At 42.3% G+C, this 27,359-nt stretch overlaps 1 protein-coding gene across 2 annotated transcripts; it reads left to right on the top strand.

The window, feature by feature from the left end:
• Window positions 1–162: 162 nt before the first annotated feature.
• On the top strand, window positions 163–23,877 carry ipo8 (importin 8). 2 transcript variants are annotated; one of them, XM_012877094.3, is made up of 25 exons: window positions 163–369; window positions 2,591–2,672; window positions 2,843–2,999; window positions 4,053–4,211; window positions 6,770–6,926; window positions 7,565–7,654; window positions 7,824–7,918; window positions 8,009–8,093; window positions 9,431–9,565; window positions 9,778–9,877; window positions 10,025–10,101; window positions 11,115–11,231; window positions 11,321–11,410; window positions 11,504–11,669; window positions 11,757–11,917; window positions 13,929–14,054; window positions 15,576–15,642; window positions 18,155–18,280; window positions 19,878–19,975; window positions 20,127–20,222; window positions 20,406–20,626; window positions 20,840–21,045; window positions 21,156–21,380; window positions 23,218–23,347; window positions 23,606–23,877. In XM_012877094.3, coding segments are annotated over exons 1-25 (3,051 nt in total). In that variant the 5' UTR covers window positions 163–285; the 3' UTR covers window positions 23,607–23,877. The 2 variants fall into 2 exon arrangements, with proteins under 2 accessions (XP_012732548.2, XP_012732547.2); XM_012877093.3 differs by having other exon boundaries at window positions 15,576–15,651.
• The last annotated feature ends 3,482 nt before the right edge of the window (window positions 23,878–27,359 follow it).

Here is a 27,359-nt window from a genome sequence, read left to right as displayed (position 1 = left end):
CGCCAGTCACCATCTGCTCTGATGAAATGCTACATGACCACTGAAACGGCTCTGAGTTGCCAGATTGGACGAAAACTGGCAACGCGGCCTCAAACAGCAGGCTTCGGCGCTAGTGTTTTATTTTGAAGGGAATGGCCGGAAGCTGTACACTAAGCCCCGGAAGTTTTTGTTTTCTGTTTTCTGACTGCAGAAAGAGGAAAAAAAAAAAAGAAGTCCTGCTGTAACCTTAGCTAACGCTGATCGCATGTTTGATCGAAACCTGTAGGGCAACCGAACCGACCTCACATGGACCCAAACCGGATCATCCAGGCTCTGAAGGGGACCATCGACCCCAATCTGAGGATAGCGGCGGAGAATGAGCTCAATCAGGTGGGGGGAAAGCGACGGGTGTCTCCGAAGCGTTGCTGTTTGTCGGTCCTGCCTCTGTGCGGATCATCCCGGACAAAAACGGCACGGCTCGCGGTTCCCGGGCAGCTGGAACGGACGATGCAGGGACGGGCATCGCTGGCCCCCCCGGCGGGGAGCCTCGGGGTTCGGGGAGCCGGTGTCCCGCTGCTGCCTGGCCTGCTGGGGACAGGGCAGGTTGTAATGGCAGCCGAACGGGCAGCAAGCAGCGCATCACTTGACGCATCTAGTTTCCAGAGAGCGTGGAGGACGTTTTTCCTCCAAAGTTCTAGCTTGCTTAGGAATCCCGCAGCGCAACAATCCATGTGAGCAGTCACGGGTTCGAGTCCCGGAGGTGGCACGGGTGTTGTGGTTTCAGCGTGTTTACTTTTTGCGTGTTTCTGTGATGCAGTCACGAACAATGTTGAAAGTTTCAAAGGCTTTTGTTAGAATCCCGTTAAAATCACGAGTGTTTCCGGTGCTGGTGCGGCTTTAGAACTCTGTGACATGCTGTGGATCCTTGTCTGGGCTAAATGATGCTGACCCGTTCTGATCTTATTCGTCCCTGCTTTGGACGACTGGCCACAGGGTTAAGATTTGGGTCAGTAATCTGATTTTTGAGCCGCTGTATGGCTTTTTCCTTGTGACAGAGTGCTGCGTCAGGCTGGAGATCCGCAGATAGACACACTGGACCTGGATCAGTGGGGGTCATGAGATGAGATGTTAGAGAATATAGTTTTTATTTGATAAAAATAGGAAAATTATGGAAAAAATTGTCTGTTATTTACAACTTTTCAACATCGAAAAACATTCAAAAAAGTGTTTTCTGTGGAAATGTACTCCTCCGTGGCCAATGATTTTACTTACCCTAATACGATTTTATTTTTGTGGAAATGATGAGAGTAAAGTCATATTAGGTGTGCAATAATGGATAACATCGCAAAAATAAAGTTGTAATATTAGGAGAAAAAGCTCAAAATATTACCGTACCAGAATAAAGTTGAAATGCCATGACAACAAAGTTGTGATATTATGAGAATAAAGTCGCACAATCGCTTCAAAGGCCGGATACTGATAAGAATTTGCTGCTGATGTGCTAAAAAGGTTTAGCATTAGCATTTTCTTATTTGTAATACCAATGGCAAAATATTCACAATATGCTCAACACTTCTTATTTTAACACAGGGAGACGACTGCGCTTTGTTGTAAGAGTTCTTCTAAAGTTACGCCTAAAAAAAGGTGTTATTTCGGGGGTCTCAGGCTGAAAAGTTTGGGAACCCCTGATCTAGATGATGTTTTGACTCCCCTGTTCTTTGGTAGATTTGTGAGGAGGCCCGCCACCTTGTTGGAGAAGCAATCCCGCAAATGAGAGATGTACCAAAGTGCTTCCCTGTTGTCACCACACAGGACATGGAGCAAAGGGGTTTCAGAACCTATCCCTCATTTGTACTTGTCCACAACTTTCTCCCTGAGCTATCTGCTGTGTTCCTTGGTCTTCCTTATGCTGGTTTTTCTGTGGTGGTTGCTGATGAGATGAGTTCAGTGGCATAAAGGTAAAGGGGTTGAATAAAAATGCGTGCCACACTTTTCATATTTCTGTTTGCAAAAAAAAAGGTTGAAAAACTATTCCTAATTTTCCATTGATAGAATTATATTGTACATTGTCCAATAAAAATCCAATAAATCACATTGAAGTTTATTTAAAACTACAATATTTGTGAAAGACGGAAACTAAATGTAGTTGGATAAACCGGATCTCTGTCTTACAAAGGACCTGTCGAGATCCAAATCCATGTAATTTCAGTCCAAATTTGAGAGCGCTTCTCCTTATTGTTGAGGAGGTTTCCTTTCCTTGTAGCCAGGACTTCAAGGTTATCAAGACGTGCGTGGTTTTGCCTCACCTCAACCTTTTCAGCCGCCTCTGTCTTTAAAAAGCATCACGATACACTCATAGAGCTCACTGGCAGCAGAGCGTGCAGAGCAGTTCTAGAGAAAAAGAAAGCTCCCAGCAAATAAGCCATGTTTTCAGCCAGCTCCATGCGTTCTTTACGCACCTTTTAGATGAAAGTAAGACTGAATGAATGGTCAGTTCCTTTCTGCGGAGTAGCAGCTCAATGAAACCGGTTATTAAAATGGATGGAAGATAGATGGAAATGGTTTCTTTTCTCAGCTAAAAGCTTAAAGCGACTTCCTCTCTGTGTTTCAGTCCTACAAGATCATCAACTTTGCTCCCACCCTGCTTCAGATCATTGTGTCGGAGCAGGTGGAGTTTCCTGTCCGCCAAGCAGGTGAGCCTTTCTGTTAAAGGGTGTTCTTAGTACTTACTGTTTTACCCCCTTACCTTAAATTTACATTTTAATTTATCAAAACTGTGGTCATAAAAGACAGTCTGTGTAGAAAGCCACAGTTCTTCCATGTTTTAGGATGCTTAATTGATTCTAACTCTGTGTGGGCTTAGCCGCCATCTACCTGAAGAACATGGTGAGTCAGTACTGGCAGGACAGGGAGCCGTCTGCGGGGGAGGTGGTTTTCCCCTTCAACATTCACGAAAATGACCGGCAGCAGATCCGTGACCACATCGTGGAGGGCATCATCCGTTGTCCAGAGTCCATACGGTACACACACACACACACACACACACACACACACACACACACACACACACACACACACACACACACACACACACACACACACACACACAAACAACATTCCTGATATATTATACTGTACGCCTGCATAGGCCACAACATTCATTTCAGAAACAGAATTAAGCCTTAATAAATAACATAGACTTTAGAACTTAAAGCTATAGTTGGTGATCCTGTTCAGAAACACTTTTTATTACACTGGCTGAATCGGTCGTTCCATCTTGACAGTAGTCAATATATTATGTATTCTGAAAACGGAGGTAAAAATTAGATCTCTGTGAGAGCTGCAGGCCTGTAAAAACTCTGACCAACCCCTGCCGTTCGGTCCTAATGGCAGGGATTGGTCACAGGTTTGGTCCTGCCGTCACCCACCCTATGTCCCTCAAGTTCAGGGGGTATCACCTTATCTATTGGTTGTCCCACATGCCATCATTCATCACGTAACGCCAGTGGGTGTCCTCATTTCTCTGTTAGCTTCCTCTTGCTGGCTGCGCATGCGCACTTCTAGTGCTGATGTATCCGGTTAGCTTAGCAGTTAGCTTAGCAGTTAGCTTCAATGTTAGCCCTTCATTTAAACTCTGCAGCTCTCACCGTATACTTTGAACATGGCTGTAAGTGGCAAGAACCAAACCGCGTACAAGTTTATTAGAAGAAGAGGAAGGCCTCAGTAGAAACAATTGAGACCAGAGTAGATTTGGGAGATTTTTTGTTTTTTATTCACGCGATCCCCCCCTGAGGAGTGGAAGAGCAAAGTAAAACAGTCTTGCACATGCGCATGATGGGTTATTTAAAAAAGGGACTTGGAGAAACTTCCGGAAAAATCGCAGACTCTATCAATCGCAGACTCTTTCAATAAAGATATTGAACTTTATTGATCTTTCCGTAGATCAATAAAGTTCAATTATTATTATGCGGCAGGAGTTTCTGAGAAAACCCCGGGAGAATTTTCTCGACACACAACATAGCGGTACATTTCAAACCTAATAGTGTCCTTCCCTTTCCTGCGTGTGCCCACAGCGCCCAGCTGACCATGTGCCTGAGAGCCATCATCAAGCACGACTTCCCAGGCCGCTGGACCGCCATCGTGGACAAGATCAGCATGTACCTGCAGTCTCAGAACAGCGGCAGCTGGTACGGCAGCCTGCTGTCTCTCTACCAGCTCGTCAAAACATACGAGTGAGTAAACCCGACCCAGCGAGTCTCTCCTTTCTGCACATCCCTCATGGACGTCGCTCCCACGCCCTCACAGGGACTACGGGTTGTTCCAGAGGACAGCGCACCCGCAAAATAGCAAGAGCGTTGAGTTTAGGCTTCAGTCTTCACACACAATCATCTTTCACCAGAAAAAGACATTTAAAAACGTAAATTAAATGAGTTTAATGCGAGAGCTGTGCCATTCGTTACGTGTCCATATAAATCTCAGTCTAAATAGGGAACGTCCCATCGCCCAATGCAAACACTTTTCCCACGCTGCTCTTTGATGTGGCATAAACAGAGATGCTGAGACATTTTGCCTCTGAGGTTCTGCTTCCTCTGTAGACACAAGCACCCTTAGGGGGGCGGAGCTTCGGCACCACGCCGTGGTTGAGTGGGTCAGGAGGCTGCAGCTGTGGAAGTTAACAGCTCAGATTGAGATGTTCGGAGATAGTGGATAAAGCTGAACATTTCCTGATATCCTGGCTGAATTGAGCCCTGCTTCGGTTTCACAAAAAGCAGTAGCACGTGATTTATTCTGGGCAGCTGGCCTGCTCCAGATCAGGCTTACAGCCAGGTTTAGTTAATCCTGCTACCTTATCTGTTCAGTCAGCGGTCACACAAATCACAAACCAATGAGTTCTGTCAGTAATTCTGTTTTCTGTGTGTTTTTTATCTGCCTGTATTAAAATACCACTGAAACATATTGTCATTCAGTCAAGTGCTATTATTCTTCTAAGATTATAGTGGTAGCCTGTACTATCCATGCGGGCATTGTTGCTGTTTCAAAGTATTTTTGAAGACTGTTTGACAGAAAGGCCTTTAATAGAATAGTGCAGGTGTTGAGGGGATTAGAGAAATGGCTGATAAAGAAGCAAAGGTGTTGTCAGTAAAGTCCAGAGTTACACCATTTACCACAACCTATCAAATTCTGTGACTCTAGAGGGCGCTCAAGACCACTGAGCTATATTATACACTGGAGTGCTAATAGCCTGCTGTTTGAACGAGTCGCTTTGAAGCCACCAGCCGCCATATTGGTACTCCCTATTTTCCTCCAGTAACTAGGGAATATGTGCGCTACAGCATTGAATAATGATGATTTTCTCATGTCCAGGGGGGGCTTAAAACTTTTAAAATGTCAAATGCCAAATACTTTTATGTTATGTTCTAATAATATCAAGTACTGAGAAAGTCATGTGCTGAAATATTTTGCATTTATTTATTTAAAAAAAAAAAATATATATATATATATATATATATATATATAATTTATAAAAAACAATATACAAAAACATATTTACAAATATGTATACATATACACATACTTATATATATATATATATATATATATATATATATATATATATATATATATATATATATATATATATATATATATATATGAATAACATGTAAAATATTTCAGCACCTAATTTCCTAGTAGTTGATAGTGTTAGTACATTACCTATACACAGTACCTATGAAACGTTTTCACACAGCCAGAAAACTGCTTGTTGTTGCAACCAAATCCTATGGGATTCTGTAGGAGTAGGGAGTAGCAAGATGGCGGCCAGTGGCTTCAGTTTTTCAGCAAAATCAGCACTCCAGTGTATTATATAGCTCAGTGCACAAGACCAATAGACAATCTCACAGGCCCAAAGGATAAACCATACAAACCATAAGACCCAGTGACAACTGTTAAGGTAAAGAATATGTTATTTGATATATTTTATCATGAATAGGTCGTTTTGTTTCATATCACGTATCCTACATTAAGACGTGTTTTAGACTCTATGCCTATTGTTTTTTTAATGTTTGTATTAATCATTAATGCCGCTATCAAAATGTTATGTGAGGCGAACATTGTTTTGCAAAGACTATCTCCTGGAAAAATTTCATCCCTCTTTTGATCCCGCTTTTCTTTTAAAAGTCATGAAAGGGTCAGTAGAACAGCGCCCTCAAGCCTCCATCAAAAGATGTTGCTCGTTTGGTTGGCAGAATGATCCATTGTAGCATCGGTGAATCTGTGATCGACCTCATGGCCTCTTGAAGAAAGCTGCGGACGCGCTTTTACCTGCAGTACATAATGAACCTGGCTCGAACTGTCGTTGCACCTCCTGAGCCTGGATTGGCCTTGGCCAAGCCTGGCTTAATGTCTTATCCTTGGGTTTCTAAATGCTGCTTTTGTGAAACGGCCTCCAGAGACAGACTTAGAGACGCAAGGGTGAGATGGCTTTGACACGCAGAGGAGAGAGAGAGAGAGAGGATATATGGGTCAAAAGATGTTGAATATGAGGCTGATGGGGAGAAGGAGAAAATGAAGGAGGATATGCAGAGGCGTGGTACAGCTGAAGAGGAAGCTAGGGACAGCATGAGATGATGAAGAACTGCTCAGGCACACCCTAAAGTATAGAGCCTTAGAAGCACAATGGCTGCAGGGTTCTCCCAGTATTTATGAACGAACTGTTGCTTAGCCGCATGCGTGATTTCACGGCGAGCGTCTGGTCCACTGATGTCGCCGCCGCGTTTGTGGGCTTCAGATACAGGAAGGCGGATGAGAGGGAGCCGCTGCTGGCGGCCATGCAGATCTTCCTCCCCAGGATCCAGCAGCTCATCAGCCAGCTGCTGGGCGATGCCACCATCTTCTCTGTCCTCATCCAGAAGCAGGTCCTGAAGATCTTCCACGCTCTCGTCCAGGTAGGTTTGTCCTTGTGTGTGTCCAGAACATTGACGCGGTCAAGCTAAGAGTTCGTGCCATGAACTCAGTTTGAGAGAAAAAAAATGTATGTTTTTTTTTTAGTTATATGATTTTTTTTAAAGTAAAATCCAGAGTTGTAATTTGTAGAATGCAGCCACTTTAATTTCATTACAATCAGAACAGCCGAGGCTGATCAAAAACCCCTGCTGGTCATGGGGTACAGCCTGAGTTCCTTTTAAATCGAGATTAAAAACACATTTGTCTAAAATTGCCTTTGAATGTTCCAGTAAAACTGTTTTACTGTTTTTATTGTTCTTTTTTTGTTTCTACATTCTATCCCTACTTGCTCTTATTCCTATGTTTTAATCATGTAAAGCACTTTGCATTGTCTCTGTACTGAATTGTGCTATATAAATAAATTTGCCTTGCCTTGCCTTGGACTGACCAGATCCATTATCCAGATGTTCGACCGAATTGATGTTATACTGTGATTTTAAAAAACGTTCCTTTAATTTTGTTGGAGCAGTGCATCTCTGTATTGGATAGTTTAAGTGGAGTTAAGCAGGAGCGACTGCCAGACCATTTCTGTAGTACCGAGGATTAAGATGCCAGCATTAACCTTGATGCTGTCCCACAGTACTCGCTGCCCCTGCGGCTGATCAACAACGAGGCGATGACGCAGTGGATGGAAATCCTGCGAGCCATCATGGACCGAGACGTTCCACATGTAAGACGAAGGAATTTGAAACAGTTCAGAGGAAAATTTTATGCTGTTTCTCTTACTAGCGGAGAAAGATGCTCCTTTATGTTTGATACCTAAATTAGCAAGAAGTCGTGTAATGAAGACCATTTTCAAGGTTGTCCATCGTGAACTGACCGAGGCATGTGTTTGTTAGGAGACTTTGGAGGTCGATGAGGACGACCGGCCGGAGCTGGCGTGGTGGAAGTGTAAGAAGTGGGCGCTGCGCATCATCACCAGACTGTTTGAGAGGTGAGTCCAAGAGCAGGTTAAGCATCACTGGAGTTCACAGAGAGATGGAAGTAACCGTCGTCACTCTCACCACTTTGGTCTGAACCACAGGTACGGAAGCCCGGGAAATGTGACCAAGGAGTACCAGGAGTTTGCAGACTTTTTCCTGAAGACGTATGCAGTGGGCATACAACAGGTCAGCTTGTGTCACGGAAATGCTCTAACTCTGCAGAGATCTTTGCGACATTCGGTGCCTTGAGTTCCTAATTTTTTACCCTTTTTGCAGTGTTGCATGAAATTAGCTCAAAATTTTGAGATTGTTCTATTTTCTTGATTTCAGAATTGTTTTCTTAAACCCAGAAAGGGGGAAAAAAACATTAGGGGACTGTGTGTTTTTTGACACACATATATATATATATATATATATATATATATATATATATATATTTAACTGTGTGTCAAAAAACACACAGTCCCCTAATGTTTTTTTCCCCCACAGCGCTGTCCGGACTGTGTTTCTTTTACCCTCGGCGCTTTCTGTAGTTTCAAGAGTGCTAGAGACCGTAGCAAGACCAGCGCTCACTGTTGCAAAGACTGCTTATTTCATGCAACTTTGAGCTTCTTTTTTTCTAAAGTCCTTTGTAAATTTCATGAGTTGCAGGTTGCGGGTTTTTGGGCAGGTTTCTGAAAGTGAAATAGCTTATTTGGCCTCTAAACTAAGTGACGATAAACTGGAGTTATTAAGAGACCTGCTTATACTACAGACACTGGGTATAACCAGCTGAAATATCCCTCCGCCATAGGAGCCGAGGGAGTAAAGGCAGACAGAGCAACTCTGCTAGTATTTTCTGCAGTTTACGGTGCAATAACCGGTGATAACTGCTGAAAGTAGATTACATGGTGCAGATCACCATTTTAAGCAGAGATTGGTTCTGAAGATGAGCTTTTAACACGCTGATAACATTGCAGAAACCCAATCCATAAACCGTACTTTAATATTTATTAATTTGTAGTCTCTGTATTTGACAGACTAAGGCTGAAACTCATTGCCAGCTGAAGTACCTGGAGTTACAGTGTCAGCACATGAAGCTGTGCTAAAGTTCTCTTTCAAGGGTACTAAGCTCCTGGCCAGTTGCAAGCAAAGTGTAAGACTATAGAATGACATTTAATTAATTTATATGTACATGCGTAATACCATGTCTATCTTTGTTTAAGAGGTGAATGTATTGGCATGAAAACAGGTATTTATTTACACATTTGTTTACACATTGTGTAAACATCAGTGCGTCATGATCAGCGATTTAGCCATTATTGGCCAGAGTTTAACATTTTATGGCACTAGGATGTTTTCATTCCAATTGTGAAAAGTGCTTGAAAAATGACAAAATAAAAATGTACAAGCATGTTTTTTATTAGTGTCATTTATTGCAAAATGATATATTAAAATGCCCAGGACTGCGTTGAAAACATGGAGCTTCTTGATTCTTGATGTGTTCAAAGACGGATCATGATCTGTTGCATGGTATCATGCAGGTCCTGCTGAAAGTGGTCGACCAGCACCGGCGGGGTCAGTATGTCACTCCTCGGGTTTTGCAACAGTGCCTCAACTACCTCAACCAGAGCCTTTTACACTCACTGACCTGGAAACAGATGAAGCCACATATGCAGGTAGATGTACCGGACTCATGGGATGCTTTGCGATTTTTTTGATTGTTTGTTTTTTATGTGGATGAAGCCGCTGTCATAATTTGTAATTAATAACTTTATAACAAGCTTACTGGCTAAAGCTTATTTGAGACCACATGTAACACTTTTCTCTCAAATTGGGTTCTGAATGCCAAGTTTAGCGAGGAGTCTTTAACAACCTTTGTGTTTTTCAGACTATATGCCAAGAGGTCATCTTCCCTCTGATGTGCTACAGAGACGAAGATGAGAGGCTGTGGCAGGAAGACCCGTATGAGTATATCCGGATGAAGTTTAGTGAGTGGTCAACCGTTTTGAGTCTATTATTTGCTGTAAAACCAGGATAAACCTCAGAAACCAAACATGTTTTCGTTAGTTTGACCCTGCTCCTCTGCTGTCTGTAGACGATTTAGTTGATTGTTGTTGTGTATTTCTCTGCTGCAGACCTCTACGATGACCATTCCCTGCCTGCAGCCGCCGCACAGAGCCTCCTCTGTAAAGCTGCCTGCAAGAGGAAAGAGGTTAGGAAACATTTGGTGCCCTTGGAGCAAATTTTAACGCGGGACAGGTTATGAGGCTGAAAAACCCGAACTTCGTAGAAATTTTAAGCGACAGTGATGATCTTAAGTTCTTCTAGATAGATCTACTGAGGCGGTGTAGACAATCCAGCTGCTTTTGAAGGTTCACGTTTTAAGGCAAGGCAAGTTTATTTAGAAAGTACCTTTTATAAACCGGGCAAATTAAACATGTTGGAAATTGAAAGATTAAGAAAAAGGGTACAAGAAAACTTAATTAACGGTAATAAATATGTAACGACACTATAGGAAACCTTTAGTACCGCATAAAAAGAAACATAGCTATGAAGAAGATTAACACTAAATTTAATTTAATTTGTTTAACCTAAGGTCATGATATTACAGCCTCATACAGTAGAGTTGAGTGCATTTCTCCAACATTGTCTTTTTGGGACTAAAAACATTTACTTCTTTTATTTCTGCATGAAACTTAAGAACATTCTTACCAATCCACTAATTGATATTATGAATGCATTTATTTATCAACTTATTAACAGTATGATCATGTGATTATAAGGAAATATGAGGAAAGTTTTGTCATCAGCAGGCATATGGTAAGACGTGTTGCGATGCTCTGTAACGTGTGCTATAAGATCATATGGACGTTGAATAATAATGGCCCAAGAATACAACCTTGAGGAACCCCAAGTCTACTCTGTGTTTGGTCCAATTTATGGTCGCCAATTGACGGCCGCGTCAAAATTTAGCACCGATAAAAGAAGAATACACCACAGGTACATTTCTACTGGTGCGCTTAATGTGTTTTTCTTGTATAACCATTGCACCTGGGAAAAATAGCATCATGAGTGGATCATAAAAGTCCAAAGTTATCACGCGTCTACATCCACGATGAGTAGATGTAAGCATCTGGCCTCAAAAGTGAATGCAGAAGTGCGGTACGGTCTGACTTTTGTATCTTTTCTGAGCATAGCCTGACCTTGGTGGTTTCTGCTTGTCAGGTTCTCCCTCAGATGATGGAGTTCTGCCACAAGAGCCTGGTAGACCCCTCTGCTGACCCCTGCAGTAAGGACGGGGCACTGCACTGTATCGGCGCGCTTGCTGAGCTCCTACTGAAGGTATGGCGGAACACGCTTCTGTAGCTGAGCTCGTTTAGAAGACGCGGCTAAACAAAATGCGCTTCGGTCTGGTCCCTCTCATCTCACAGAAGAGGATATACAGGGAGCAGATGGAGCTGATGCTGCAAAACTACGTTTTCCCACTGCTCAACTCTCCAATGGGTTACCTCCGAGCCAGGGTGAGTCCCCCTTTTTTTTTTTTTCTCTGGAAAGCTGATCTGATTTCAGATTTCAGTTGTACCAACCTGGTCTCCTCTGCTATGGTCTACCAGTCATGCTGGGTGCTGCACTGCTTCAGCCCTCTGCGCTTCCACGACGAGCTGGTGCTTCGCAACGCTGTGGAGCTGGTCAGGCAGGACCTGATAGACGACAAAGAGATGCCCGTCAAGGTGGAGGCGGCCATTGCTTTGCAGGCGCTTGTCAGCAACCAGGAGCAAGGTGCGTTTGACCGGCGCCGTTCGTATTCGTGGTTAGAAGGAAGAAAGCCCCGGCCCTCACGCTGCGACCTCTGCCCCGTGTGCGTAGCCAAGCTGTACATCCGGCCGTACATTCGCCAGGTGATGCAGGAGCTGCTGCACGTGGTCAGAGAGACGGAGAATGACGACCTGACCAACGTCATTCAGAAGATGATTTGCGAATACAATCAGGAGATGGCCGCCATAGCCGTGGACATGACACAGAACCTGGTAGGAGAGTGCTCTGTCTGTGTGTTAGACGTTGTCTAGAGCGGGGGTCTGCAACCTGTGGCTCTTAATAACTTTTGGACTGAGCGATGTTTTAAAATCTATAGCTAATAAATGCATGCTGTTTTTTTTTTACATCAATAATGTAAGGAATATTTTTGTAGGGTACGTATTTTTTCGGTCTTCTGATTGATATTACGTCTGTTTTTGGTGTCATTTCTATGAAAAACAACTTGCAGTTCGCATTAAAGAAAAGGGATTGCGCTGCAAAAGGGAACTAAAAGTAGATCATATTTTCTTCAAATGAGTGCATTTGCCTTCCAACTTAGCGGGTAAATAAGATAATCTGCCAATGTAATGTGTATTTTGACCTCTAAAATAACATAATTAGATATGCTGCACTTGAAATTAGATGATGGAGATGAGTAGTTTCTTATTTTAATTGCAAAAATCTATTTCCACTGGGAGATCATTTAAACTTGCTGCTCAAATCAAGGACAAATACAATCGTTTGAAGAAAATTCTATTTATGTTTAGTTCCCTTTTTGCAGTGTACGTAAGAATCTAATGCTTTTCTCTGTTTAATAAGCTCTTTTATTTAAAAATCTAAACATATTTCTTGCATTAAGTATTTTAAAAACTGGTAATTAGGTTTTGGAGGCTGACTTAGCCTTTGTGGCTCTAAACAAATTCTTATTAGCAGGACAGCAGGCAAAAATGGCTCCTCGGGTTGTAAAGGTTGCTGACCCCTGGTCTAGAGCTACCAAACGGCTACTGTATTATGAGTATTGCTTGAAATGTCTCTAACCTCTTTTTAGCAAGTGAAGCACACCAATCAGACCAATTTTCCCTCAAACCACTCTGTAGATCAGGGGTGTCAAACATAAGGCCCGCGGGCCGGTTCCGGCCCGCTGAACAATTTAGTACGGCCCTGTGGCTAAATGCATTATCATTATTAAAAAAAAAACAACAGTGTCCATTGTCCTGTCTGACAATGTGGCAATAAGAATTGTTGTCTTAATGCCAAAAAGAGCTCATCAGATTTGATTTCACCAGTGGAGCAGTACTGCTTTTACCATAGTGCTCAGCTTGATTTATGAATGTGAATAGTTTTATTATGATTCATGCGGGGATTATCTCAAATGATATGGACACTACAATGGGAAAGTAGGAGAGGAAAGGAAGAACAAGAAGAAAAAAAGAAAATGTGAAAGAGAGAGGAGATAAAAGGAAGAGAATGATAAAACAATTATTGAAAAAAACATGTACTTCGTTTAATTGAAAATATGCAGTTCCTATATTGTCCACGAGGGGCGCTGTGTTTTAACTAGCAGACTAAGCTTCAGGTGTGGAAAAATTTAAATCATTTCTTAATTTTTATCTGTTTGATGTATTTTGTCATGCAGGACAGTGTTTTTAAGTTCCAAAAAATGTGAATAAATGTTTTTCAACATTGTACAATCACTGCGATCAGTTGTTATGCATAATGCACAAGTAAATGTTTAACTGAGTAAAAGTACTGTTGAAATTGCACATACTTTTCTTAAAAACGCTGAGGTTATTTATAATATATTGTGTAAAAGTGAAATTAATTTAACATAAAAATCAACAAGTCCACATTTATTAGTTCTATTTAATCTTGCAATGAGTTAACTCGTGTGGCCCTCTTGAGATCAGATTAAACTGTATGCGGCCCCTAAACCAAAATGAGTTTGACACCCCTGCTGTAGATCAAACACTAAAAATCAGATTTCTTCCCCTGATTCATTAAATGCAGCAAAACTGAGAACGCCCACCATTTCTGGTCTGCATCAACCAAAAAACATTTACTTTGATAATCAGGTTCAGGTCTCGCCATAAAGAATTAGATAATCGGATGATTATTGTGCTATACAAATAAGGAGACTTTTGTTTTTCTTTGAGTTTCCAGAATAAATGTTATACGTGGAAGTGAGCGGGCACGTGTGAGTCCAGCCTTAAAGGATGCAGACCTGACTGTGTTTACTGCCACCAGGCGGAGATCTTCACCAGGGTCCTGCAGAGTGAAGAGTATGAGGAGAACGAGGACAAGACTGTCATGGCTCTGGGCATCCTCAGCACGATAGACACCATCCTTACCGTCATGGAGGACCACAAAGAGGTGCCTTACTCACACTCCAGCATCCACCAACACCCGGGCAAAAAAACAAGCAAACAAGGAATTAAAAGCTGTGGAGGGATGTTCATCTGTGAGACGAAACTTTTTTTTTTTAACCAAAAATACTTTTTGCTCCGTAACTTTATTTTCCAGTTTAGGATTTACTGTTGAACTAGCGCCTGCCATACCGAGAGTCTATTGCCTCACATCAAGCCTTACATTATTAGTTATCTCACGATTAAATGGCTTTTTTTTTTTTTTTTTTTTTTTTTTTAGAGGTCCTTCTTGGATCCTGAGTTTTAGAACCCACCAACCGATACAAGTCTCTCTGTGACATTTTGTAACAAGAACTGTGCCGCTCAAGGTTGGCAGCCGGCTGGAGTTGTTGTGTCACTTGTTTTCCACCCCACTGTGTCTAATACGGCTGGATTATATAGAAAAAAAAAGCATATCGATAAAATAGAAATCATATTGATCGATATCGATAATTATCAACAAATTCAAAATATATATATTTTAAGTGCAGCCGTAGCCATTTTATGCTGTTGCTTAGCGACCTATTTTTAAATACAAAACACACGATGGATTCAAACTCAACCCTTTATTGAACCAACTTTTTACCAAAACTGCAAGTTTTTAAAAAAGGAAAAAGAACGCGTGCTCTCTGAACTCTTTGAAGGGGGCGGGGCATTCCTGGGTCTGCGCTTGTGATTGGTTAGGAGGATGTAATGACTGTGATATTAACTTACATGTATGGCTAGAATACTAAAGGAATGAAAGCTGTTATTCTATTGAACTATTTATTTACCCCTTTTTTTTTCTATCATTGATATACGTCTATCGATTGATATATATTGTTATTGAAGTGTCTGCCTCAGATTCTGCAGCACCTCTTCATCCATAGCCTGAGCCAGCAGTCGGTTCCATTCCACCTTTGGCTCTCTGTGCCTCCCTCCCCCGGATTACCAGATTTTCTGGGAGCAACCCTGGAATCTTCATAAAACGAAGAACGTCATGGACAACCCCCTAAAAATATAGCCCTTCTTAATTATTTTTAACTGGGACAACAACAACCTCGAGCATCCTCTTCATCAGACTGTTGTAGGACAACATACTGTCTTCAGTCAGAGGCTTCTCCGGAGCTGCTGTGAGACAGGCCGCTACAGGAGGTCCTTCCTGCCCGGATAATATGAGTTACAAGAATGTTTATAAATCCCAAAGAGACGTTCAATTATTTTAAATCCGAAAAGGACTGAATTGTTTCTTGTTTATCAGCCAGCTCAATAAACTGGTTTAATGTCTGGAGTCACACACTTTTACACAGTGTAAATAAAGCGATTTTGTCTTAAAAATGTTTTTGTTTGTTTCTTTAGTATGATCTAAAATAATTAGGCTTTTAGCTGTTTAATAAAGCGCATCTGTTCGCCGTAAACCAAAAATGAGCTGAAGGCGATTTATTTCTTTAAAATGGCATCACAATGCTGAAACTTTGTATGTGATTGTGGATCATTTCTCCCCCCACAGATCACTCAGCAGCTGGAGGGGATCTGTTTGCAGGTGATCGGCCTGGTGCTGCAGAAGCCCATCATAGGTATGGCAGGTGTGTGTTCACAGGGGGGCCTGCTGTGCTTCAGGCCATCTAAAAGCACACAGATCCAGTTCAGGCTCAGGCTTTTCTCTCTCTTTGAAATGTTTTTATTTATCAATGAGAATGCTATACAGCATTCAAAATATTTCACTTTTTGAAATCGATGCAAATTGCTTTGAATTCCTTCAAATTCGTCACATTCTTCAAATTCTTCACATTCTTCCTATACTTCAATTGTTCTAATTGTTCCTAATCTTCAAATATTTCAATTTTTTCAAATTCCTTCAAATTTTTTTAAAATTTTAAACTTTTTAAAATTTCTTCAAATTCCTTCAAATGTTTTCAAATTCTTCAAATTTCTTCTAATTTTTCAAATTCTTCAAATTTCTTCTAATTTTCCAAATTCTTCAAAAAAAATTATTTTCTTCAAATTTTTGAAATTCCTTCAAATTTTTGGAAAATTTTCAAATTTCTTTAAATTTCCAAATTCCTTCAAATTTTTTCAAATTCTTCAAATTTTTAAATTCTTCAAATTGTTCTATTTTCTTCAATTTTTTTCAAATTTTTGAAATTCCTTCAAATTTTTGGAAATTTTTTAAAATTTTCAAATTCCTTTAAACTTTTTTCAAATTCTTCAAATTCCTTCAAATTCTTAATTTTTTCAAATTCTTCAAATCTGATTTCAATGTTTTCTGCATCTTCTGCGCAATCATTCTGCAGATTAGCATTCTCACTCGCTGTTACGCAGGAACAGCCTTTTCTAGTTTATTTTAACCATCTTTCTGTTCAACGCTTTTTGTTTTATAAGCACTCCATAAATAAAGTTGGCTTGGCTTGTTCGAGTGGAAAAACGGGAAACTATTATTTTTATAGCAGTCCTAGTTAACTCATCTCTCGCCTTTTTGACATGCCTTTCCTCGTAGGAGCAGAGATGCACATCTGTGACCCAGCGGCTTTTCCGCTGACCGTTTTAAACCTTTGATACGCTCTGTTCATTTGATTAAAGTTACAGTCCCACTATACTGAGGGCTAGGCAGCAATCTTCAAAACACGGGCGCAGGTTTAAACACCTCCACAGATCGGTAGGCATCTAAAGCGACTTGCCCAAGGAGGTATGGACAAGGTGGAAGTGAACCCATGACCAACTACACTTTCCACTGACCACTTTGATGTCAATGTGCCAAATTATGCACATTTTCATACTAAACAGCCCTGTGATATCTATTAATATCTGCTCTGTTCAAGATGACTCAAATCATTTAGCATCAGCTTGACAGGAGGTAAAAGTTTTGACCGTTTGCAGGTAGTTGGTTTACACGCGGTAAACGGCTTTAAATGAAATAAACAACTAAAAGTCTTTGTCGTACAACCTTCTTCATGTTTTAGGAGATTTTCAGACAGCCTTTTAACTTCTCCAACAGATAACTTTGCAGCGCTAAATTTGCTTCCAACACTTTTTTTTTTCTACAACTTCCCCACATCTTAAAGTCCTTTGTATTTTTTTTTTTAAAAAGTGTTGCTGAGAGTAGCTGGAGGAGAAATTTATGATGCAGCCTTTTCAGACAACTAACCGATCCCTCTGTCACAAAAACAGATCTTACTGTGGGAGCCTTTCTAATCAAATAATGCCTCACTTGAGGATAAGCAAGACTTAACAGGAAGTGGGCCAAGTGTTGCCAATTTAGCAACTTTTTATTTTTTTTAAAGTGACTAGTGACAAATCTAGTGACTTGTATCTTTGTTATTGGCCACTAACGACTTCACGTGAAAGCACCGATCAGTCCCCGCGGTTGCAATCAGAGGAGAGAGATCCCCTCCGCTCTGTTTTCATATAGAAAATGTTTAACGCGTGTGCAAAGCTGCCGGTGAATCCGCCCTGTATTACAAAGCGGGATATAAATATAATGTAAATATAGTTTTTAATCTAGTCTTTTTTTTTTTTTTATTCTTCCGCTGAAACTGTAAAATAATTCCCTGACTTTGATCCACACACAGCTCTGATAACTGTGGATTCAGGCAATGCATGAAAATTCATGCATTGTTTCATAAAGTTCATTTTGTTTATTCTAAACCTATTTTTAATCACATTTTCGTCTTGCCCAAAAGCGTCTCTCTCCTAAAGCCTGGATCTCAAGTACATGAACAAATACGCTAATTTACACGCCGACGTCGCCTAGCAGCTTTTAGGACGGCCAATAAAATCTTTGCTGGAGAGTTGGCAACCGTGAGCGGGCCCCAGGCAAAAAGGCACGCCTGAATAAGCCACTAAAACATGACACACATCTAAACGGTGAAAACAGGATCTGCTCCAAAAACATCCAGATGTATGACACTGGAGGTGCACAGAAACTCTGTAACCTTTCCTTCCCGCGTCCAAATGAACATGCAGAGGAGCAAACTGCAGACATTTCCCTCGAGGTGGCTTCAAATAGATAAATAAAAAGTGCAAAAACTCCATGTCAGCACCTACAGCGTGAATTGAAAATGTTTTTTTTTCCCTTTCTGTTCTCTGCAGAGTTCTACGAGGAGATCCTGTCTTTGGCCTTCGGCCTCACCTGTCAGACCATCTCTCCCCAGATGTGGCAGCTCCTCGGGGTCCTGTATGAGGTCTTCCAGCACGACTGCTTCGACTACTTCACAGGTACCTGCTGATAAACCTTCTGACAGCATGCAACGCTTCCCTGCATCGCGGTGATGCACTCCAAAACGTTTAAGCATGCAAACAACATGTGATTTCGTGCTGATGACCTCATTTATGGGCCTATGTGGAAAGTGGGCACTTCCTCACTGCCGCGTTAAATGTCGGAAAAGCTCGTTTCATCCCAAGAAACTAAATTCACAAGAAACTAAATTCAGTTGGAAAATAAGTTGAGGTCATATTTTCTGACGATTTATTGTTTTGCAAGAAGTATTTTTTTTTACCCTTTTGCGTACTTTTCCACAACAACATTCCACTGATGCATATAAGAACTGGCATTGTGCTCATATTTTACCAGAACTAAAGTGTTCCCTGAAGCCAGTGATATTGGATCAGATTAAATCAACAATTTATGGAAAGTTTGGACGAAGACTTTAAGGGGAATGAAATTTTCTAACTCATATTATCCAAGTTTCTTCACCAAAGGGCTCTTCCGGTTGCACCAGGAAGGCCACCCGGCGTAAAGACCTTCCCCCGTTGTAATGGTTTGCTGTGCTGACCTCTGAATAGGACAGCAACCGAAAGGGCTCGCGTTTGAAAAGCGACGTCAAATGTTTCTTATATAAACTGATACTTGTGTCTCTGCATTAAACCAATCCGACTTTAACTATTTTAAAGTCGGATTGGTGTAACAATAAATGTCAATATGTGGGTTTGGCAGCCGTTGTTTTCTTTTCTGCTGTAAATAATAACCGATTGGATCATGTTATCCGTTTTTCGTTTTAAAGGTATACTATGCAACCGGGGTTGATTTTCCAGCGAGGCTCCCCCCAGAGGGCGAAAGTAAAAGTGCACTGTCGTAAAGATGCTCAGCTGTTCTGGTTTCTCCGTCAAGCCAGGCGCGGTTGTTTTGAGCTTAGCAGACAGGCGAACGCAACGAAAAGTTGAAAAAACGGCAGTACAAACAATGACTAACACAGTGAAGGTATGAACATCAGGGTTTCCCCGCTTCTTGGCTATCTTGGCGAGGCCTCGCCAAACTCACGCTACCGCCTCGCCAACATTCAAAAAAAAAAAAATAATAATAATAATGATAATAATAAAAAAAAAAAAAAACTTGCGGTTCTTTGTTGTTGCTTTCGCGCGTGCATATAGTGAATGGCAGGGCAAAAACACATGGAGTTCTCGCCGTAAAGCAAGACCAACTCTCACGGTCTTGCACGAGACTTCTGAGCCTATGGGTGCAGGCCGAGAGCTCTTGCAATTACAAGTGCGGTATTTCCCCCACAGACCACCAGGGCGGCAGAGAAAACCTTTGTTCGACCTGAAATGACTCATTTAATCATCCAAAACGGTATGGAACACATTAATTAACTGAAAAATGTTGCATAGTATGCCTTTAAATCCTCTTTTAAAATGTTGAAACCAAAAAAAATTTAATCTGTGGTAGCTTTGATCAAGGAGAACAGGGAAAGTTGCATTAAACTCCCAACAGGTGATTGCGCCAATTGTAGGCATCTCTCCTTTTATTTAAACTTTTTTCCATGTAAAGTGCTTATGTTTCTTGGAATTTTAATAAATGATTGCATTTGTGTTGCAGACATGATGCCTCTTCTGCACAACTATGTCACCGTGGACACAGACATGCTTCTGTCCAACCCGAAGCACTTGGAGGTCATCTACAGCATGTGCAAAAAGGTCAGGCTGCTGCTGCCGCTGCTGCTGCCGCTGCTGCTGCTGCTGCTGCCGCTGCTGCTGCTGCTGCTGCTGCCGCTGCTGCTGCGGCGCGGGGCGCAGGGCCCGTCCGCCTGCCGATGTTTAACGGTTTCTCCACCCTGCCGTGCTGCAGGTGCTGACTGTAGATGCCGGGGATGACGCGGAGTGCCACGCTGCCAAACTCCTGGAGGTGATCATCCTGCAGTGCAGAGGCAGAGGCATCGAGCAGGTGAGGAGCAGCTCCACACCCGTGGACATTTTGCATAGTGTGTGTTAAGCCGCTGCTTTTTTTTTTTTTCCTTTCATTGTAGAAACCTTCTCATTAGGTTTACGAACTCGTAACGTCATACGTTTAGTTTTGGCCGATCCGTTTGGCTGCCGACGCCCACCTTTGCGTTCTTCCCCGCTCTAGTGCATCCCCCTGTTCGTGGAGGCGGTGCTGGAGCGCTTGATGCGGGGGGTGAAGTCCAGCGAGCTGAGGACCATGTGTCTGCAGGTGGTCATCGCCGCGCTCTACTACAACCCCGCCCTGCTCATTCAGACGCTGGACAACATGCATTTCGCGCACAGCCCACAGCCCATCACAGCCCACTTCATCAACCAGTGGATAAACGACACCGAGTTCTTCCTGGGGTGAGGGGCAGACTCAGCATCTTTTATGTCCTTCATGTGTAACCGGTTCCCAAATGTTCGGCTCGTACATGTTTACCCGCTGCGATGGCTCATTAAAGAAGCCACACACACACACCGCGTTTATTATTGTTTTTCAATTACAGCACATTACCCTGTATCCCTTTAATATGGCAGCAGCCTAATCTGAAGCACCGGTCCGTTTCACTCGCCCAGGCTCCACGACCGTAAAATGTGCATCATCGGCCTGAGCGTTCTGATGGAGCTCCCCAGCCGACCGGCAGCGCTGGAAAGAGTGGCCGCTCAGATCATCCCGTCCGTCCTGCTCCTCTTCCTGGGCCTCAAACACCTGTACGCGTCCCGTCTCGTCAACAAGCCGGACCTGCTGGCGCGGGCAGGGGTTCAGGACGAAGACCAAAACGGTAAGGGAAGGCGTCGCCGCGACCCAACGCAGTGGAGCTCCAGTCTCCCTAAAACCCCCCTCTTTCGTCCGGATGCATGTTTGAATGATTCGTTTTTCGTCTGTGAGCAGAAGAGATCCCCAGCGATGAAGACGACGTGAGCGAGAGCCAAAACGCCACGCATCAGCAGTCCAGCCTGACGGCGGGCCAGGGAGGCGACGACGACGACGACGAGGATGACGACGACTATTGGGACGAAGATGCCTTTGAGGGAACGCCCCTCGAGGAGTACAGCACGCCTCTGGACTACGACAACGGAGAGGACGAATATCAGTTCTTCACCTCCACCCTGCTGAGTAAGTAAGGATGCAGTGGAAACAGGACCAACCCCGTCTCTTTTTTATCACCCTGGATCCTGAAGAAGGTTAAACACACCTTTAAAGTTACAGTGAGCACTTATAGGTTAATCCTTATCTGTATATTATCCACTGTTAAATCTACAAAGACAGATGTTTTTAAAAAAACTATTAAAATTAAAGGTGGGCGTCAAGGTATTGCAGGGGGGAGAGGAGCCCTCTTAATCATTCTAAATGTGACAACAGCACCCCCTGCTGTTTGGTCTGTAACTGCGGTCAGTAGTATGATGACTATTATTAATAAGCTCCTACAAAAACTTAATGTAACTGAGGTTTGTCTTTAATATTAATGTGTTGATATTATTTTGCCATATGAGGTCAAGTTAAGAGGGGCTAGTTAAAAGTTGACTGCAGGTCGGACTATAAGCCATTTATATAGTTGTTAATGTTATATAGTTAAAGTGTGGCAATGTTGAAACGTTCTAGTTGTTAGAAACCATTGTTTTATGTTATAAATAAATTACACACACACACACACACACACACACACACACACACAGTTCTGCGTAACTTTACCCGGCTGTTGATTGCCAACACTTTAGGAATCATCACACATGACTTTTTAGGACTCAATCTGCTTCTCTGACCCCGTTTTCTTCTTCAGTGAGAATGAAAGAGCCCGTTAGACGGTTCACACGCTATTCATGCGCATCGGCGCACAGAAAGATGTAAATTTTACAACTATGTGTGTCAAAAACAGGGGGATATTTACAGTGTGTATCTGATTGAGGTCTTTCCATAGTTTTTGAGGCGTGTTACGTGGCTGTATGAGGCTAGATGATATGCTTGTTCTCTTTACAGGTTTAATCTTTAACGGCGCAAACCCATGAATAAGCGTCTGGTCTGATGATCCGTACAGTACACCCGCTTCGTACATGAGGAAACAGGAGTTTTTATCCATAAAAGTAAAGCCCCTGGAATCTAAAATTACCTGGGTGAATTTGTAACGTGTGCTGGGCTTTCCACACGCAATGGAAAAGTGCCTCATGTAGCGAAAGTATCCGCCTGTCTGCTTCGACTGGCGTATGAACTTAAGTGACATCCCATTCTGAATCCATAGGCTTCAACATGCCCTTGGTTCTGCTTTTGCTTTGCTCCACTTTGTTATAATACCCCTGACAGCTCACTGAGGAATATTTAGGAGTGAGGAAATGTGTTGCATAGGTGGCATCCTATCACAGAGCCACGCTGGAATCCACTGAGCTTCTGAGAGCGACCCCGTTCCTTCAAAAATGTTTATAGAAGCAGTCTTCATGCCTGGTGCTTGGTGTAACACACCTGTGGTTAGAACACCTGATTTTGTTTGTTTGAATGGGTGAACAAATGCTTTTGGCATTATACTGTATACTTAACTCGACACGTAATACAAAGCTTAGCACGTGTATCCTACTGGGTTTCCACCTTGCAGGTGGACCATAACTGAGTTGGGTTTAATGTTGTTCCCAAGTCCGTGTTCTGAGTCCAGAGATGGTAAAGTGAGCCATTGCACTGGTTTTCTGCACCTAAACCTGGAAACATTGAAGAAAAGCTGATTTTATTTGGGACATAGAAGCTCTGCGTTGCAGAATATTAGCTTTGCATTTTGTGCCTGAATGGCTGATTTAATCCGAGTCCCACTAAAGGAAACCCACTTTCCACCAGTGGTCCTGGTACCCCATTTGAGACCATGTCCGTGTGCACGATTGTTTTCCAGCAAACAGAATATTAGCTCTTTTAACTTGTCTTGAACATGTAATGAATACTGGGTAAATTACTGACAGGTGTGTGTGTGTTTCAGGGATTCAGAACAGCAATACTGCCTGGTACCAGTGTTTGACTGCTCCACTCAGTGACGACCAGAAAAAACAACTCCAGGACATCTACAGCATCTCACAGCAGAGGAGGAGCACCGGTGCCAAGGGCCACTGGTGAGCACGCCGATCCAGAGATGGAGACGCAGAGGAGCAGAGCTTCAGAGCTTCAGACTTAGATAAAGCAAGGATAATAAACCCGCATAGAGATGATTTCATGTGTAAAAGGTTGTATGTCACTGTTTCCATTGTCAAAGTTGGTGATTTCCGGTTCCTCTGACACTTTTTTTTTCCCCTCCACAAACTATCAGGGCCTCTGATCCTGGAGCGTCGTTATCAAAGTATCTCCTGGGCTTTGTTGTTGTTTTCTTCCAGAGCACAGGAGACTGACGTCCTGCTGTATCAAAGGGCCGGGTCCGAAAACGAGGGGCCGACCTGACCCGATCTTCGGTTTGCGTTCAGTCCGCTGTCTGAGACCAGATCGGACGGTATCAGGCGAGAGGGATTCCACCAGACCCCAGCTGGGATCAGGCTGGACTTGGACCGAGTTTGGACCTGACGCGCTGCTGTAATCGTTCTCATACCACAGGATTCGCTGCTCTAACTGTATATGTGCGTGAGGACACCCATAAATCTAAATGTCGTGACCAGCAGAATCCCTGCAGATATTTTGTACGTGCAGTCCTTTGGTCTGTGGTAGAGCAATCTGTTTGTGTGTGTGTGTGTGTCTGAGAAATCCCTACGACCACCAAGGCGCCCCAGTCTCGCTCGTACTGTAAGCTTTTCTTCATCTCTCAGTTCCTCAACATGCATCGGTCTCACGAAGCCGAACGCCACCCTGTAAGAGAAGCCGGTTCCAGCGGGACGGCGCGCGCACAGCTTCCAGGAGGACAAGGGTCCGGACCTCCTGCTGGAATCGTCGTTTTTGTTTTTTTAAATGTTCGGTGGCTAAAAGATGTCGAGAGTTTTTGTTTTTGTAATGTTTTTGAGAACTAATTTAAAAAGAAAAAAGAAAAAAATCATAAACATTCTTGTAACACTCTGCTGACTTGGTTGTCTTATCTGTTGACTGCTTCGACTATCTTTATTACCAGAATCCGTTGATCGGTCTTAAATGTGCATGGACGAACGGTGACCTTCAGATAGTGAGCAGCTGTGGAAACATTTCCTGGCAGGCCTGGGAAATGTGGGAAAAAAAGTTAATTCAGCTTTTACTGTAGCAGCACGTCACACTGAAGTATTTAACAAACCCACCTTTGTTTATCTCTTTCCCTAGAGGGCGCTGTTAAAACGTGGGTGGTTAGAGATGAGCTACTACATGATCACAGCTGTAAGACTGAGTGTTTCTTTGTGTCGAAAATCTAAACTTTTCGGTTTTTTCTTTTACAAATTGAGTTTTAATGAAACATTTATTACCGTTTAAAAGTCCAAAGGCAGGGTAATTTGTTTCTTTGCTCTCCAACCCAACTGCTGGCAAAAAAAAATAATCCCAGTTGGGGATGGTCGTCACATGTGAGGCTGATAAATATTTCCCTCTAAATTATATTAGGCCAAGGTTTTGGTGTTGATTATCAAATATTGGTGAGACATTACAGCGGAACAAGTTGATCAAAGGTTGCTGGACTGTCTGAAAATAGATCCATCACTCCATACACGATATGTCAGAAGTTTGGAAATAGGCAGATGTTTAGTCATCTTTGTGCAAAGATGGAATTCTTTCTTTATTGTCTTCAGAGCTTTTTTTTAATACAGCTGTACAAAGAGAAATAGGCACAGCACATCCAGGGCAGGATCTCTCCTGCTGTATTGGTTTCAATACTGTTTGTCATCATGATTGTTTTTAGGCATATTTGCTGTCACTTCGTGACATATTCAAGGTTGTTGCCTCTGTATGAGGATGATTTCTATTAAAATAAAAAAAATAGATATCTTTTGAAATTATTTTCCCCCCTGAAATCTCCTTTTTGAAATTTTCTTATAAAGAACAAACAAACATTGGAACAACCATTTCCATTGTCTGGGTGGTTGTCACAGATGCAGATGTTCTAGATCAGTATCTAGAACAGGGGTTCCCAAACTTTTCAACCTGAGAACCCCCAAAATAACCCCCTTTTTGGTGCCGGCCTTTTTTAGGTTTTTGGAAATTACGAAAACAAAGTAAAAAACTAGTAATTTTATAAGAACTCTCACAAAAAAAGCACAGTCCTCCCCACCGTGTTTGAATGAGGAATGTTGACCATCTTGTCAAGTTATTCTTTGGTATAGGTTTCACAAATAAGGAAATACAAAATCTCACATTGCTACTATTATGTGACTTTATTCTTGTGATATTTCCACTTTATTCTCAAAATATCAGGACTGGTAATATTATGACTGAATTCTCGTAATGTTCTACACCTAATATTTTATTCTCGTGTGGTTTTATACTGCGTGAAGGAGCTAAGACTGCTAGGGATGAGGGCACAGCCCTGCAGGAAAGCAGCTGCACAGCCTGCTGGGCAATGTAGTCACTAGTGTTCCCTTGGCATAGATCAAGGCAATATTACCCCCCCCCCCCCCTTGTGAGGAAATATCCCAGGATGCCTTGATCAAAATTACTACTATATATATATATAGTAGTAATTTTGATCAAGGCAATGTTAGAGATGTGGACATACTGCTGCAGTATGTAAAGGCATAAAGGATCTATCCTGTGGGCAAACCAATGAGAGACTGTGGGCAGAAGGGAAGGCAGGAGGACAGGGAGAGAGGATAAACTGAACATCTTACAGTGGAATGACAGCAGTGATGTGCTCTACTTTCTTAGTCTTAGTGAGGACGCGGGCAGCAGCGTTCTGGATCTGATCCACTTTTTAGGCAGACCTGTGAAAACACCGTTGCAGTAATCAATTCTACTAAAAATAAACGCATGGATTAGTTTTTCCAGATCCTTCTGAGACATTAGTCCTTTAATCCTGGAAATTTTCCTCAGTTGATAAAAAGCCGACCTTGTAACTGTCTTTAGATGCTTTTGAAGGTTCAGGTCTGAGTCCATCACTACACCCAGGTTTCGGGCCTGATTAGTGGTTCCTAGCTGAAGCAACTGAAGCTGTGTGCTAACTTATGATCTCTCCTCTATTGGTCGAAATATTATTACTTCAGTTTTGTTTTTATTCAGTTGAAGAAAATTTTGACACATCCAGGCATTGATTTCTTCTAGGCATTTCCTCAGTGCCTGAACTTGTCCATAGTCACATGGTGACATGGTGATGTAAAGCTGTGTGTCGTCTGCATAGATATGGTAGCTGATGTTGTTTCTTTATGATCTGAGATAGAGGAGCATGTAGATATTGAAAAGGAGGGGACCTAGAATGGACCCTTGGGGAACCTCACATGTGATTTGTGTCATCTCTGATATAAAGTTACCTACTGATACAAAAAATTCCCTGTCATTTAAGTAGGACTTAAACCAGTTGAGAGCTGTACCAGAAAGGCCAACCCAGTTCTCCAGGCGTTCTAACAGGATGGAGTGATCGACAGTATCAAATGCTGCACTGAGGTCCAATAGAACCATCACGGTGGTTCTTCCACAGTCTGTATTTATATGGATGTCATTAAACACCTTGATAAGGGCGGTCTCTGTACTGTGGTGAGGACGGAAGAAAGAAGAGAAACTGTAGATATATTGTGTATTCAGGAAACAAACGAAATCTTATTAAAGGATGTGAGAGCATAAGAGATGACAGAGAGGGTGGCCCAGGAGGAGGAAGAATTCTGAGATTAAAATCAGAATTCGGAGAAAAAAATCAGAATTCGGAGATTAAAGTCACAGTTCTGAGAAAATATTCATAATTCTGACTTTAATCTTAGAATTCTGAGAAAAAAGTCAAAATTGAATGGACTTTTACTTTATTTTTTTGAATGGCCCCAATCCGCTTCTGTACATTTTTTCAGTTTCTTTTAAAAACTCGTCGGACATTGGGTTTCCATTGTGGTTCCCACTCCAATCCAGAAGGTGGCGGTAATGTGCCCCTGTGGTTGTTTGCCAATCGCCAGCAAACTCCATCAAAAAGAAGGAGATCGATCGATCTTACCTTCCGTTTTCTGATGAAATGGAGGATCATCAATACTCTTTGCCCCGCAAAATTGA

This window comes from Fundulus heteroclitus, chromosome 17 (genome assembly GCF_011125445.2).
Source record: "Fundulus heteroclitus isolate FHET01 chromosome 17, MU-UCD_Fhet_4.1, whole genome shotgun sequence".
NCBI lineage: Eukaryota > Metazoa > Chordata > Actinopteri > Cyprinodontiformes > Fundulidae > Fundulus > Fundulus heteroclitus.
Note: the sequence above shows the minus strand (reverse complement) of the source record. Positions and strands in the feature narration are given on the sequence as shown.

Coding starts and splice junctions, on each gene's coding strand:
- ipo8 (XM_012877093.3), top strand. CDS start 286: ATGGACCCAAACCGGATCATCCAGGCTCTGAAGGGGACCATCGACCCC. Junction 11,232..11,320: donor TTGCTGAGCTCCTACTGAAG/GTATGGCGGAAC, acceptor CTCATCTCACAG/AAGAGGATATACAGGGAGCA. Junction 21,046..21,155: donor TCAGGACGAAGACCAAAACG/GTAAGGGAAGGC, acceptor GTCTGTGAGCAG/AAGAGATCCCCAGCGATGAA.